Below are 14,711 nucleotides of genomic sequence, written 5' to 3'. Positions count from 1 at the left end.
CAGCTGTTTTGTTGTCAACGTTCTGATATATGTGATGCATTTTGGGGATTTTTTTTAGAAGGCAGTGAGTGTCCTTTTTAATTTTCACTTTTTATTGCTGTTAACAAAAACTTCATTATTTTTTTTGTTCAATAGTCAGCAGCTCTTCTGCTGTAGTGCAGTATCATCTGCCATAGCAAACTCTGTCAAAGTGTCCAATCCCTCAGTATTACTATCATACTAATTACTGGACCATGTTTCTCTTGGTTATTATTAAATTTGATATAATAATAATATCACGAGTATTAACTACATTGTGAATAGCTTGCAAGGCATTCCAGTTTGTTTGCAAATTGTTCCTTCTTTCTATGATGTTGCAAATCAAGTACCTTATCAAGCAGGCTTTATATGGTCTCTCAAGGATATAAGCAATGCCTTGATCTAGTTGCTGCGTGAAACTGGTGGTATGAGAAAGCATATTTTTCAGCTTAAATGTTCTCAACACAGTGCTTTCAGCATAATGTTCTTAAATGCTCTCAGCATAATTCTAGGTTACTGTTATACAGTGACCTAGGTTTATGCAAATGTTTTCCTGTTTTTCTGAAGCCATTCTGGCCACTCAATAACCAAGACTGAAAAGTTTGATTGCAAGCCAAGCACATTTCCAGTCACAGTGGTTGCAATTTTGTACTGCCATCTGCTTTTCAGAATCATGATTCTTTATTTAATTTTCTGGCATTGCAAGACTCCTCGACCAGTAAATATTTAGTTTGAGAATAAATTAAACTTTAATTAATTGAGATAGTACCAAGCTCAATATTTAACTTTACAAAATAACATTTATTTCTCATGGGACAAAAATGGACTTTATAATATATATATTACCTGAATTTGGTGATAAACAAATATGCCTATGTAGAAAGTCTATCCTTTAGCAGAGAAACACTGCTCTGTATTTATATAAACTGAGTTTGTATTAACAAGATTCTATTGTATAATGGGAAAAAATCTATCTAGCAAGTCTCTTCTGCTTCAGCATTGGGATGTGGTTTTTGCCTAGTGTTTCTAGTAGAGCACTTGTACTTAAGCTGCTGGGTGCTTTCAAATTGATTAATAAATGAAAATAGGGATTTATTTGCAATAGAGAATTAAGAGGAACCCAATTAAGATTTTTATATATTTCAAATCTGGAAATATAAAACTGGAAGCCACATTTTGCAGTGGTCCAAACAGGATTCTGTACAGAAAAGCTTTTCAAATTAGCAATAGTAGTAGCTGACCTGATTTCAGAGGCATATAAAGAATTGATATAATCAAGTGTGAATTAGTGTATTTTAATATAGTAGGATAACAGGAAACATGAATTAAATCTCATCTAAGGTTTCAGAAAGGAAATTGAGCCGACCGGGCTAGCCAGGTGGGTAAAGTGCCTGCCTGGCAACCCAAAGGTCGCGGGTCTTGGATCAAAGTACTGCAAAAACCTTGGGAGGTGCATTATGGCCACAGAAGCCGATGCGCCAACAACTACAAAAAAAAAAAAAAAAAAGGAAATTGATTTCAACTTATTGGAAGCTTGAAATCAAAAATTGCACCACAGTCTCTATGCAAAGATGCCAGTGATTTGATATTGTTTATTGACCATTCAGTAGCACTGAGTATAGCTGTTTATAACATAATTCATAACAGATTCTGCAAAAATAAGCATATTTTGAATTTTTTTATTTATTTTTATTATGCATCTAATATGTGATTATAATACCCACACTGTTTTCCAAGGAAAAAGAACATTTTAATTCTCAAAAGAAAAAAAACAGTAAACAATAATAATTTCAGGCAATCTTGTAAAGAACCATTTCTTTCTGCAATAAACATTCTATATTTCCATTGCTCATCTAAATCAGATAGACCCTTTTGTAAACAACAAATAACCTTATCTTTGGTGGTTGCCATGAAAAAATCTTCTAATATGTTGCTGCACTCCAACCATAAAACTATTGGCCCTGTTTCACACTTGATACCCTAATATGAGCGAATTTGTGGAGGTGCCACATTTGAGGAACCCTCCAAAGGGTTATTTATTGTGGATTTTACTTCCAAATGGACATTTTCTGCCAAGTTAGTTCCCTCCATTTGGACTGTATTGGCTGCTGGCATTAAATTCCCCTAAATGGTGGCACATGACAGATTTTGGATAAATTTGGAAGCTTTGTTACTTTATCTGTAGAGCTGAATATCACAAAAAACCTTAATTCCTTAAGTCAGGAAGTTCTCAAAACTTTACGACATACTGTAACTTCCTGAAAAGGATAAATGAATTTGTGTGGAATCCCCCTCCCAAATGAAAACTAATGATTTCATTTGGTTAGAGTTTGGCAAGAAATAAGTATACCACTTATTTTTAATAATTAAATTTTAATCTGTATATCAGTTATCTGAATTATTTATATCTATCATTATAAAATTATTCTGAATAATTTATCTGACCAGTTAAAACAGTGATATAACTTTATAACTTTATTAAATAAAACTCTTTCGATGCAAATAAGAAAAAAAAATCCAATTTGAAACCTGAGGCAGAATTTAAAAAAAAAATTATGACCCCTTCCCCTCCAGTGGCTGTGACCCACAGTTAGAGAACTGCCTTAGAAGATAGTAATCATTGTTACCAAATTACTGATTATAATTGTTATCAAATTGCTTTCTTTTGTGTAAACCCATATAAATCCCAAATCTGTTCTGCTATAATAGACTACTCTTCCAAAATCTAAGGAGGTATCTTTGCCCTCCCTTCAAAAAAAAATAAAAATATCCCTTCTCTTTGAACAAGTTCAGAAGAGATCAGTCAATTTAATTGAAGCCTTCCTTTTACACAGATGTACTTCCCTCTTTTTTACACAGGTATTCAGTTTTTTAGGGCATTTTCATATATATACAGGGTGTCCAAAAATACACGGCATAACTTCAGTAATGAGTTCCTCATATGTAGACAATAAAAATATTTTATATCAACATAGTTCTGGAAATGCTTGGTTTCCGAGTTTTGAAGGTCTGTCTATGACACTTAGCTGTTCACATCACTTTATAGTAATTGTTCAAGATGTCCACCTTCTGCCTGAATACCACTGGCAGAACATTACTTGCACAGGGTAATCTGCTGTTGATAAGGCCTGTACCTGTTGCAGATGGTAAGGAAACAATTGGTGTTCTCGCAACACTCTCTGCCAACCGGGCTAGCCAGTTGGGTAAAGTACCTGCTTGGCAACCCAAAGGTCACGGGTTTGAATCCCACCTCTGGCTTGGATCAGAATAAAATGCAAAAACTTTGGGAGGTGCATTATGGCCACAGAAGCCGATGCGCCGACTAACAAAAAAAAAAATATATGTATATCCAAATAGTCGAACGTTGAACAGCCAGTTGCATTGCTATTCTGCGTGTGCTGATTCCAGGAGTGGTAGCACAACATCCAAAATCTCCTCCTCTGCTTCAGGAGTCATAGATCTTGTCATCCTCTGTCGGCAGCACAAGGTGTAAAGGTCCCATGTTCGCAAAGGCAGCGATGGATACCTTCAAACGTTTTCCTGTCTGGACATCTTTGTTCTGGGAAGCTTTCATGGTACAAACGACGAGCCTCCAGAGCATTGCTGTCTGCCAAACCGTACATAAAGTGCATATCCACTTGCTCCTGATTTGAGTACATGGTCAGAATGGAAAACCACCAGATTCTGTCAGTACCTTGTGATGAAGGAGATCACCTGTGGGAGATAAGACATTCCGGTTAATAACTCGGGGAACTAAGCATTTCCGGAACTGTGTTGATATAAAATATTTTTGTCCACATATGAGGAACTCATTCCTAAAGTTATGCCGTGTATTTTTGAGACACCCTGTAATATATACATATGGATATGTACTTATTGTCTTTACTGTGTCCATCCGTCCACTTGTAACTACATAATTATTCTTTTTTCTACATAATTTGTAATCAAACCAAGAGACTAAGTTTAGAGGACATAAAACTAAAGAGTTTTATTGTGTTCTATAAAGTTATAATTTTCATAATTAATTTATAAGAAGATAACTATATTTAATTTTCACTTCTCTTAATCACAGAAAATGAAAAAAGCATTTAAGGAAAATAATTTAACATGCATGAAATGTAATTCATTGCGTACATTAACTGACTTGTGTTGTATGCCCCCTACTACAGATATTTCCATGATTAAATTGAAATTTCTGATTACATAACTTTTCTGTAAACCAGTTGGGACACATAGGGGCAACCAGTTATCCATTCACAGTTCAATTCCAAGTTTACTTGGTTAACTTTTCTTTATGCACTGTGTCTACTTAAGTTTGCTAGAACAAACTTCCTCTATGTGCAATTGCTAGAAATTTCAATCTATAATAATCGAAGACACACTGTATGTTAAGTTTCTGTTAGCTTCCTAAAGCCATTATTCCATCCATGATCCTAGAGTACTATAGGTTTCAATTATTCTTGTTTGGAATAAAAAAAAAATCTTTATCTGTATTTGATGTCATTTCAGCTGAAAAAAAATTAATATTGGCTTTATTTAAAGAATTAAAGTAAAAAAAAAAATTAAAAGGTGTTTTCTCCCCTTTAGGCAGTTGAAATCTGATGGTGACCCTAATGCAATAGCATCTTTTATTTTGCCAGATGAAGTTGTCAATTTTGATCTTTCAGAAACAGTTTCTAAGGAACAGGTATGTATTAGCATTAGTAGAGGCATATGATACAAGAAAGCATGCTTATACAGCATCATTATGTATATAGTTTTAATGTTAGCCAAATAAAAGTTTAACTGTTATGGTCTGATATGTTTGTTGTTGCTTATGTAACTCATATTAGCATGTAGTACACACAAAAAGTTTCATGTGTTGAACAATAATATTTTTACTGGAATTTATGCAGAAAGTGTATAAATTAAAAATATTTATTTGGTTTTTTTAAGTTAATAATTAATAAGTGAATTATATACATTTATAAAGTAAATACTTTACATATATAGTATTTTTATTATAGTCATTAACAATGGCTGCGGTGACAAGGGAAGGTGCCTTACATGTATATGAACAGCATTTGAATGGGTAAGTTAGTTAATGAATGCTTTAGAAGTTATATTGTATACTTTAGAAAAATTGGAGTCAAGTGACTTGGTCCTTTTTTTTTTTTTTTTCATTTATCTACAAAATTGAACTGCACATTATCTTAAGTGATTACTTCCAGCTTACTCCAGTAATGCTGCCATTGCTAAAAATATTGTTGCATCTCTTCTTTTGGAATTGACTGCAGAATCTGCATGACATCCTTTTAAATATCCTCATAAAAGGCAAGTTCGTTTTTTTTAAAATAGGCAAAAGTCATTTGGGGTTAAGGTTTGCCAATAAGATAAGTTAATCAGGCTAAGTATTTTGTAAAAATTGGTATTGCCATTTTTGGAGAAAGTGCACTAACTGGAGCATTGTCCTGGAAAAAAAGCCAGTTAGGCCATAGTTTACTCATTTTGGCAAGGTTAATAATAATAAAAAAAAAAAAAAAACCTTACCAAAATGAGTAAACTATGGTCTAACTGGCTTTTTTTTTTTTTTTTTTTACTCATTTTGCATTACATAGATTCTCTCAATTACTTCAGAATTTTTAAACATTAGCATGATTTGAACATTTGACCTTGTGAGTTGAATTCTGCATGAATGATGACAATTCATGTCAAAGAAACAGTCAGCATTATCTTTCACCTTGTGATTTTGACACATGCATGCCTGGCCTTTTGGGAATTTTGATATTTTCTACTGCAGACTTTGATATTTTTTCCCAATTTACTAGAAACACCATGTTTCATCGTGGGATACTATTTTCCTCAAAAACAGATTTTTTTTTTCTGGAAAGATTAGGACAAACATCAAATTATTGTTGTTTATGTTCATCACATTCTCATTTGCTGTGCCATTTCATCCTCTTTCTGTTTTACTCTAATGCCAAACAGGCAGGTTGTTAGCTCAAATAGCATGGTTATATTAGCTGTTTATGAAGTGTTTGTAATCAAAGGGATTAGTAAAATCCAGTAACATAAAGTTTAGTTACATTAATATTTTTGCAAAATAAAAATAATTACTAATTGTATATTGAAGGTGTAAATTTAGCTTTTGTTCTTGATATTTTGTAATGTATATTTTGAAATATTTAGACATAATTAATTTTTTTTAGGAGATGCAAAAAGCCACTGCAGCCGAAAATAACTGTCAAAATTGTTGGGGATAGTAAAGATACAAAGCCAAAACCTATACCCATATTAGCAGCACAAGTTTGCATTGGTGACTCTCCAGCTGTTCTTATAGTTTATGGAAATTTTATCCAACCAAAATTCGAGAAAATAGTAAGTGAATATTACTTTTCTTTTCTCCTTCACGTCTAGATCTCTCTCTCTCTCTCTCTCTCTCTCTCTCCCCCTCCCTCCCTCCCTCTCCAGAAGTGAACACAAGGAGTCTATAAATACCATATTCACTTTGTTGGTGTTTGCAAGATAATCATTTATTCAAATGTGATTTGCGCATCTTTTTATTTTAAGATAAAACTGCATTGCTGTTTTGTTACCTTTCTTTTCCATACATGCTTTCAGTTTTTATGTGCATGAATACATGCTTGATTATTTATTTAATTTTTTCCAGTTACTTCAGGAATGTAGTTCAGAAACTTGGCTTATTAGAAGTGATCCTTCAAAGTCTTCAGTTCAGTTAGAAGACAATAAATCAAATGTAAGGTTTGGAAATTCTTGCTACCATTTTTTTAAAGTAAAGCTTTATTATTATGTTATTTAACAACTGAAAAAAGTATTGAATATACTGTTTCTTGTATAAGATGCAGCCAGGAATTAACATGAAAGCATAAACATTGTGTTCATGTTGAGGACCATGCCTTTAATCACATAGGAGTGAGATAAACTAGAGTTACAGGGTTAAAAAATACCATGGACAATGGGAATTAAGTGTCCTCAGATGAAGCCTTTTGAATGAAAGACAGAGAATTAGGGCAGCTCTTAAGGTTGGTTATAACTATTTTGCAATAACTTGCCCATCTTTTTGGATCAGAAGTTGTACCTGTGCATCTCAGATCAGAATAGTTTGTAGGAGACCCAGTGCATTTATCTGCCTTTCTAGGTATGAATTTCTTGGAGGGTACCCAAGTGCTACAATTCTCCAGCAAGAAGTAGTTTTAGATCGCTTGTGGTAGATCCCTACTGCTCAACATATCTAAAATCTGCAATCCAAATAGTAAGATTTATACATTTATTTAAATTTTTAAATAAATGAAGTATATAATTTAAAGTAAGATAAGAAATATTTAATGGATTAACTTTCATTTAAAAAGTGGTCAATTTAAGATCTTCATTTAATTTGGAAAACCAGCATACACCAGTACAAAGTATGATGCTGTTGACAGCAATGCAAGTGTTATGGGCCTTGGCATTAAAAATACCTGATATCTTCTAGAAATATCCCCCCCCCATGCCTGAGTTAGCAGTTCCTTTAAACTGCTAGGGGAATGAAATTAAGGGATTGCAGCATTGCTCTAAATTACCATCACATCATTTATCAAACATGCATCAATAGGAAATAAATTAGGATCTTAGCAGGCCAAGAAAGCATGTCAACTTTGTAGAGAGGAGCTGTCTGATAAATAAATATCAGTTTATTAGTCATCCTCTCTTACAGGTGACATTCTTAAGAGAAAGGGTAACTTGCTCTGAGTGGCACAAGGCAGAAAGGCTTACAGAGAGAGAGAGAGACACACACATCAGTCATCAGTGCAGCTGTGTTTTCCTTTAAGCTGCTGTGGGAATGAAATTAAGAGGTTGAAGCATTGCTCTAAATTGCTATCCTGTTGTTTATCAAACATGCTTCAATAAGAGGCAAATCAGAAACCTTGCACACCACAGGAACATGACAACATTACAGAGGAGTTGTCTGACAAAAATAAAATAAATATCAGTTTAATAGTCATCCTCTCTTACAAGTGACATTCTTAGAGAAAGAGTATGCCTACTGTGGGTGCCCCAAGTCCAGAAGGACTTGCAGAAAGAGACAAATATTAAAATGCATAAATCATCACATTTATTCAGTGCAGCAACTATCAACACATGAAACTCAACACAGATTACATTAACGTATACAGTACCAGTAAACCTTTAGCTTTATTTACACAGAACAATATAGAGAGTAGTTCACAATTACAGTACACATATACACGATATGTAATTTTACTCTAGAAAGAGCCTACTCTCTTGACTCTCAAGTGATATTCATTATCCCATAAAAAAAAAACATGCAAACACTGTTTTCATTATCATTTATAAGCTAAGCTATTTGGTATAGTTTTGATTTTGTTTTCTAAGGAATAAATAAAGCATCAAGATTAGGTGTTCAGTGGGATTCTGTGTCAATTTTATCCCAGATTAGCTGTCAGTGTAATGTCAACCTGCAAGATTAACTTGCATTTAAAAAATGGTAAATAGCTATTATAAGAGATAGCATCCTCATATCATAATTCCTAATGTTTATTTAAATTAATTTAATTTAAATGCAAGATTAACTTGCATTTAAAAAATGGTAAATAGCTATTATAAGAGATAGCATCCTCATATCATAATTCCTAATGTCCGATTTGTATTCTTTTTGTTGAATACACATGATAGAAACATCTCTCTCAATAACTTTACACACGAGTCCTTCTGTCATCTCTTTCCAAATGGAACCTTGACTCGTCACTGAAGGCACGCCCATGCCATTCTTCATTCCAATTGACTATTTTTGCACCACTGTAGTTGATATCTGCACGTTGTGAATGCAATTCTGCCTCTGCCATTCATATACTAATGGTTCTTAAAAACCTTTCCAACAAATTGATTCACCACTATTTGTTCTTCTTTTGAAACTAATACGTATATGACATGAATCATTCCAGTGAAATGGTATGCCGCTTATATTTGCTTCTTACTTATAGCTGTTTGTCATTTGCATATATTATCACTGTACTGACAGGCATCTTTACTGACTGTACTGACAGTTCCTTATCTCTTTTTAGGGTGAGAAATATTTCTAACACTGAGTATGGTTAATTCCAAATATCACCAATTTCAAACATTGTTCTTTGGTTTTACTGCTGACTTAAAACAAAGACAATAAACAAAAATATTGAGCATATTCTTTACCCTTACACAAATGAAATTTTTTGGTTTATATAGATACCAAAAAATATATAAATATCATAAATGTCAGACGAGAGTAGGAGTATGTTAAAGGCCTAATGACTCTGAGTACAACGAACAGTTGTGCAGAGAAATAGAATGGGCCAGTAAATCAGAATGTTGTAATGGGGTATTTTAACTTTCCAGATATTGACTGGAACTTGTGGGTTGGTCACTCGCACGCTAGCAAGACTTTTGTGGTTTTATTGGAGGATTGTTTTCTACAGCAACAGGTTCGAGGGGCAACCAGAGGGAGTAAAACCCTTGATCTGATAATCAGCAGTGATTATTCATGCATTAAGAATTTGCAGATAAAGGAACCACTGGGTGACAGTAATCAGTGTACTGATGTGGGATTTACTTAGATGTAACTACCATCAATTTGGCGCCTCCGTAGCACACGCTTCTTGATTAGACTGGATTCAAGCCCGTGACCACCAAATACGGAGGATGCGGAAAGGTCAGGGAATGACCACCGCATATCCCCTCCAGGGATATGCGGTGGTCATTCCCTAAAAACCAAATAACAAACAACTATCATCAAGGCTAAAGGGAAGGACTTTTGCTTTCGTAAAGGTGACTACAGGGGTCTCAAACAGTTTTGAAATTCTATACAGTGGGGATCATCTGATGATGTTACCAACAGTGAATTCTAAATGGGAAGACTTCAGGGACTTAATCTTGGAGGCTACTAGGCTTTTCATTCCAACTAAGAAATACTGTTCAAAATTCAAGCCTAAATGGATGTTGGAATAAATTAATTTTTTTTTTTTTTTTTTTTTTTTATGTGAACCCCAAACACGAGAGGTATTAGAACCTACAGTACTTAGTACCATGCTTGGGTTGGAGGTTGAGAAGACGAAAGAAGATATTTGTTGACATTGGACTTGTACTTCTGTAGATTGTAATTTTCAGGAAATACGTATGAAGGAAGGTTGTTCCAGAAAACGGCAGTTGAATGAATAAATGAGGAAGATGAAAAGTTGGTTCTGTGGGTTTGAAGTTGGACAGTAAATGGATGTTGGCTGATGGCGGCACGTGTTTGGACTGTTTTGAAAGAGAGGGCGGGAATTATAGAAGCCAGTTCAGAAGAACAGTGCCCATGGAAGTATCTGTAGAAGAGGCACGCAGCAGAAACAGCACGTCTATGAGAAAGCAAGTGGAGAGACTCTGTTAGAGATGAATCATTAATTAACCTAACTGCCCTCTTCTGAATGGAATCAAGAAGCCTGAGAGAGATTTTGGGGACACCACCCCAGATGTGGGAACAATATTCCATAGCAGGGCGGATTTGCGATTTATACAGAGTGAGCAGCTGTTTGGAAGAAAAGTAACGCCGAGAGCGAAAGAGAAAACCAAGTTTTTTAGATGCAGAGGAAGCAATATTTGTAATGTGCTTGTGCCAATGGAGATTAGAAGTCAGGGTAATCCCCAAAAGAGATATATCATTTTGCCTAGAAATCGGAGTGTCACTAAAGATAAGCATAGGAGCAGAAGAAACCTTTTTGCGAGATATAAGACAAGACTGAGTTTTAGAAAGGTTGAAATCAACTAAGTTGTCTTTGCCCCACTGGAGAATTACCTGAAGATCGGCATTTAAGGAATTGGTAGCAGATTTTCGAGAAGTTGAAGCTGATTGAGCAGGACAAGGTTTCTCAAAAAGGAAAGTTGAATGCAATGTGTTATCATCGGCAAAACTATGGATAGGATTTCCAGTCAATGGAAGAAGGTCATTGATATACAAAAGGAATAGAGTGGGGTAAAGAACTGAACCTTGGGGGAACACCGGCATTAGTGGAGAAGTTAGAAGACAGAGAGCCATCTACCATCACCCTCAGTGAGCGATCAGAGAGAAAACTGGATAACCAATTACTAAAAACAGTTGGCAAACCATAAGATGGAAGCTTGTTTAGAAGACCTTTATGCCAAACACGATCAAAAGCCTTTGAGATGTCAAGAGCAACTACTTGTGTTTCACCGAACCTTTCCATTGAATTAGTCCATAAATGGGTAACATAAGCCAGAATATCACCAGTGGATCGGCACTGACGGAATCCATACTGGCGATCGTTGATCAGACGGAAGATTTCTAGGTAGTTTAAGACTTGGCGGTTAATTGATTTCTCCATTACTTTAGAAAGAGTAGAAGTAATTGCAATGGGACGATAATTGGATGGAGGGATTTGTCACCCTTTTTGGGAACTGGCTGGATATGAGCAAATTTCCAAGCAGAAGGAAAAACACCTTTCGAATAAGAAAGGGGAAAAAGGCGGCAAAGAATAGGAGTAAGTTCAGGAGCACAGGTTTTGAGAACAAGTGGAGAAATACCATCAGCACCTGGAGCTTTCTTAGCATCAAGATTCATCAAAATCCTTCTGATATCCTTTTGACGGAAGACCACAGGAGGCATTGAATGCAGCGTGTTGGGAATGGTGGGAGGTGTTTTACCAAGATCATAAATACATGAGCTGGAAGAAAAATGGGATTCTAGCAGGTCAGCTTTATCCTTGGCTGAAGTGACAACAGAACCATCTGGTTTGGACAGAGGTGGGAGCAGAGATGGGCAAAAGTTGCGTCCAATAGCTTTGGCAAGAGACCAGAATGCTCGGCTACCGTTAGGGCAAGAAGCAAGTTTTCTACTCTTAGCCGGTTCAAACTCTAGTTTGGACTGATTAATAACTGCTTTACAATTGTTGCGAGCTTTGGTGTAGGCAGAAAATGAAACTGAAGAATTAGAAACAAGCCAATTACGATATGCAACATTCTTCTCTTTAACAGCCTTAGCACATTTATTGGAAAACCAAGGTTTAGATAAAGGACGAGATTTTAAAGTGGAGTGTGGGATAAAGGATTCCATTCCTGCAAGAATAATTTCACTGACACGATCTGAGCAAACGTTGACATCAGAAGTTTTGAAACAGTAATCCGACCAAGGAAAAGAAGAAAAGAAGTCTCGCAGGTCATCCCATTTTGCATTCTTGTAATGCCAAACAACACGAGGTTGGGAATAGCCATGAGATAAAGGTTCCATTGGAGAAGAGACAATCACCAAGTTGTGATCTGAAGTGCCTAAAGGACCTCTCACTTCGACCGTGTACTTAGAAGGGTTGTTTGTGAGAAAAAGATCAAGCGTATTGGCTTTATGATTCGGATTGTCCGGTATTCTTGTAGGTAAATGAACAATCTGTGCTAGGTCATTAGTAATTGCAATAGCCTCAGCATCTCGACCTGCTGGGTCGGTGTGACTAGAAAACGGTAGCCAGCTGGAGTTGTGAACATTAAAATCACCAAGGAAAATTAACCCACTGTTAGGAAAGTTGGACTGGAGAAAGTCAAGTTGCAACAAGAGGAAGTCAAAGAGCTCCAAGTGATTAGTGGAGTTGGGAGAACGGTAGAGACAACAGATGAATTTGACACAATGAGGTAGAGAGATTTTAAGCCAGAGAAGATCAAAGAGAGGAGCCAAATTGCCAAGTCTCTGACGGGGAATATCAGAACGGACATATGCACAAGTACCACCTTTGAGGCGAAAGGAATCATACAGCGAATAATTTGGGCATCTGAGATGAGCAGTAGTTGAATCAACCGATAACTGAGATTCCGTCAGAAAAAGTACATGGGGTTTGGCAGACTGCAAGTGGAAATGGACATCATTGAAATTAGAATTAAGACCACCTATATTTGTGAAATGAATTAGGAAGTCCTTGGGAAGTTTAGATCTTTTCGCCGATAAGCTTGCTCTATTAGTTTGACAATTCATGGTGTATTCAATAGTAAGAAAAAGTGGGTGGGACATGTTGTATGAAGTAGTGAAATTTTTGGATATGGCGTACATGTGGTAAGAATATACCCAGATCCTTGACATAACGTGGCCTCGGCAATGCTCCCCACGTACACACTACTCGGACTCCCTCCAGTCACTATCTGGCAGAGTAGAGGTAGCCAGATTATACACTAGCTGATCCGGAAGCCTCCTAGAGAGTTACCGATAGGTTCGGTCTGGTGTACTAACTAGCGGCCGGCCTGCGAACACCGTTTTAGAGCTGTACCCTCGAACTGTAAGGAATATTGGATGTCGCCATGACGTTCATCATAACCTCAAAAGTCATCACTCATACTGCATGATGGAAGAGATAGGGAAGTGTTGACCGGAACTTAGCTCTAGAGACTAAACGTGGGTTCTACCACTTCAAGCCTCCAATAAGCAAAGTGGTGGTATTTCACCGGTTGATGAGAGTCATCTACCACCTAATGAGGCTCGTGGCAGAGAATAAAAATGCATGGGATGCATATAAATTATTAGGCGACACAGAAGCCTACGGCAGATATAAGCTAGTCTGTAATCAAGTCACAAAGGAGGTTAGGCAGGCGAAGGCAGATTACAAGAAATCTTTGACAAAGGACACAAAGAAAAACAGCAAAGAGTTCTTTACTTATATAAACTCTAGAAGTAAAGGGATGAATCAGATTGGACCACTTAACATAGGTGGGTTTACTTTTTACGATCATGCTCGGGTAGCTGATAAACTGAATGAGTATTTTGCATCTACATTCATACATGAGGAATTATTCAATGAGGGGAATGCCCAGTGCTTTTTTTGTAAAAGAATAGGTGCTGGTACTCATTCTTTGCTATCATGAAAATTAAAAGGACATGAAAAGTACAGTACTCTGAAAAATTATTTCCTAATGTTACTTTAGTAGTAATGTTTTTGGAATAAGAACAACAAATTAAGTATATTAACACAGTTTATTAAGCATAAATTTATTATTCAAGTACATATACTAGGGAGCTTTGCCCTTTGCTCACTGCGCTCGCTTTTGATAAAATAAAATAAAATACTTAACAGAAGCTTTCGACAAGTGCGTGTCTCTTCCTTAGCTATGAATACATAAATACGTTGCATATGGAAATCAAGAATGAAACCGCGTGGTCATGTTGGTTAAACAAAGCGCGTGCACGAGGTTTATGTAGCATGTGCATGCTTAAGCAGAAGCTTGTTTTACCACAGTAAAACAAGCTTCCGTTATGCATTTTAGTATTTGTTGCATATTGCGCATAACCCGCACCTCTCTTTTCCCATTGGCTGAATAAATATCACTAGGAGGAAAATTATTTTAATGTATATAAAGATAAAAAAAATAAGTAATAAGGAAAAAATAATAAGCAAAAATTAGTAAAAAAAATTTTCAGAATAAAGTTTTTATAGATTATTCCAAATTTTTATTGAGTTGTCATCCCCCACACCATGCTGACTTCTTTTCTTGTTTGTGTCTGTTGCTGAATGACATTTCTGAAGCAGCCACAAATCGACATATTGTGCTGAATCGAAGTGTGTCGGCGGTGGGCCTACAATTTTAAGAAACAGTAGTGAAAAACTGTTTTTGTCATTAACGAAGCTCTGGTTGGGCTGGCGATCAGATTCATTTGTGAAAATCTTCTTTCACATTCACTCGATGAAATTGGT

General features: G+C 35.9%; 1 protein-coding gene across 1 annotated transcript in view; it reads left to right on the top strand.

Moving 5' to 3' along the window:
• The window catches only part of LOC150077016 (WD repeat-containing protein 43), a 107,368-nt gene that overhangs the window by 41,110 nt on the left and 51,547 nt on the right, over window positions 1-14,711 (top strand). The window contains exons 6-9 of the mRNA XM_090386882.1: window positions 4,606-4,705; window positions 5,025-5,089; window positions 6,207-6,375; window positions 6,668-6,754. Of these exons, the coding sequence (XP_090243008.1) occupies window positions 4,606-4,705; window positions 5,025-5,089; window positions 6,207-6,375; window positions 6,668-6,754 (421 nt within the window). The remainder of the gene's footprint in view (window positions 1-4,605; window positions 4,706-5,024; window positions 5,090-6,206; window positions 6,376-6,667; window positions 6,755-14,711) is intronic.

Source organism: Mastigoproctus giganteus, chromosome 12 (assembly GCF_048544385.1).
Source record: "Mastigoproctus giganteus isolate SK-2022 chromosome 12, ASM4854438v1, whole genome shotgun sequence".
In the NCBI taxonomy this organism is placed as follows: domain Eukaryota; kingdom Metazoa; phylum Arthropoda; class Arachnida; order Uropygi; family Thelyphonidae; genus Mastigoproctus; species Mastigoproctus giganteus.
This window is presented reverse-complemented; position numbering and strand designations above follow the sequence as displayed.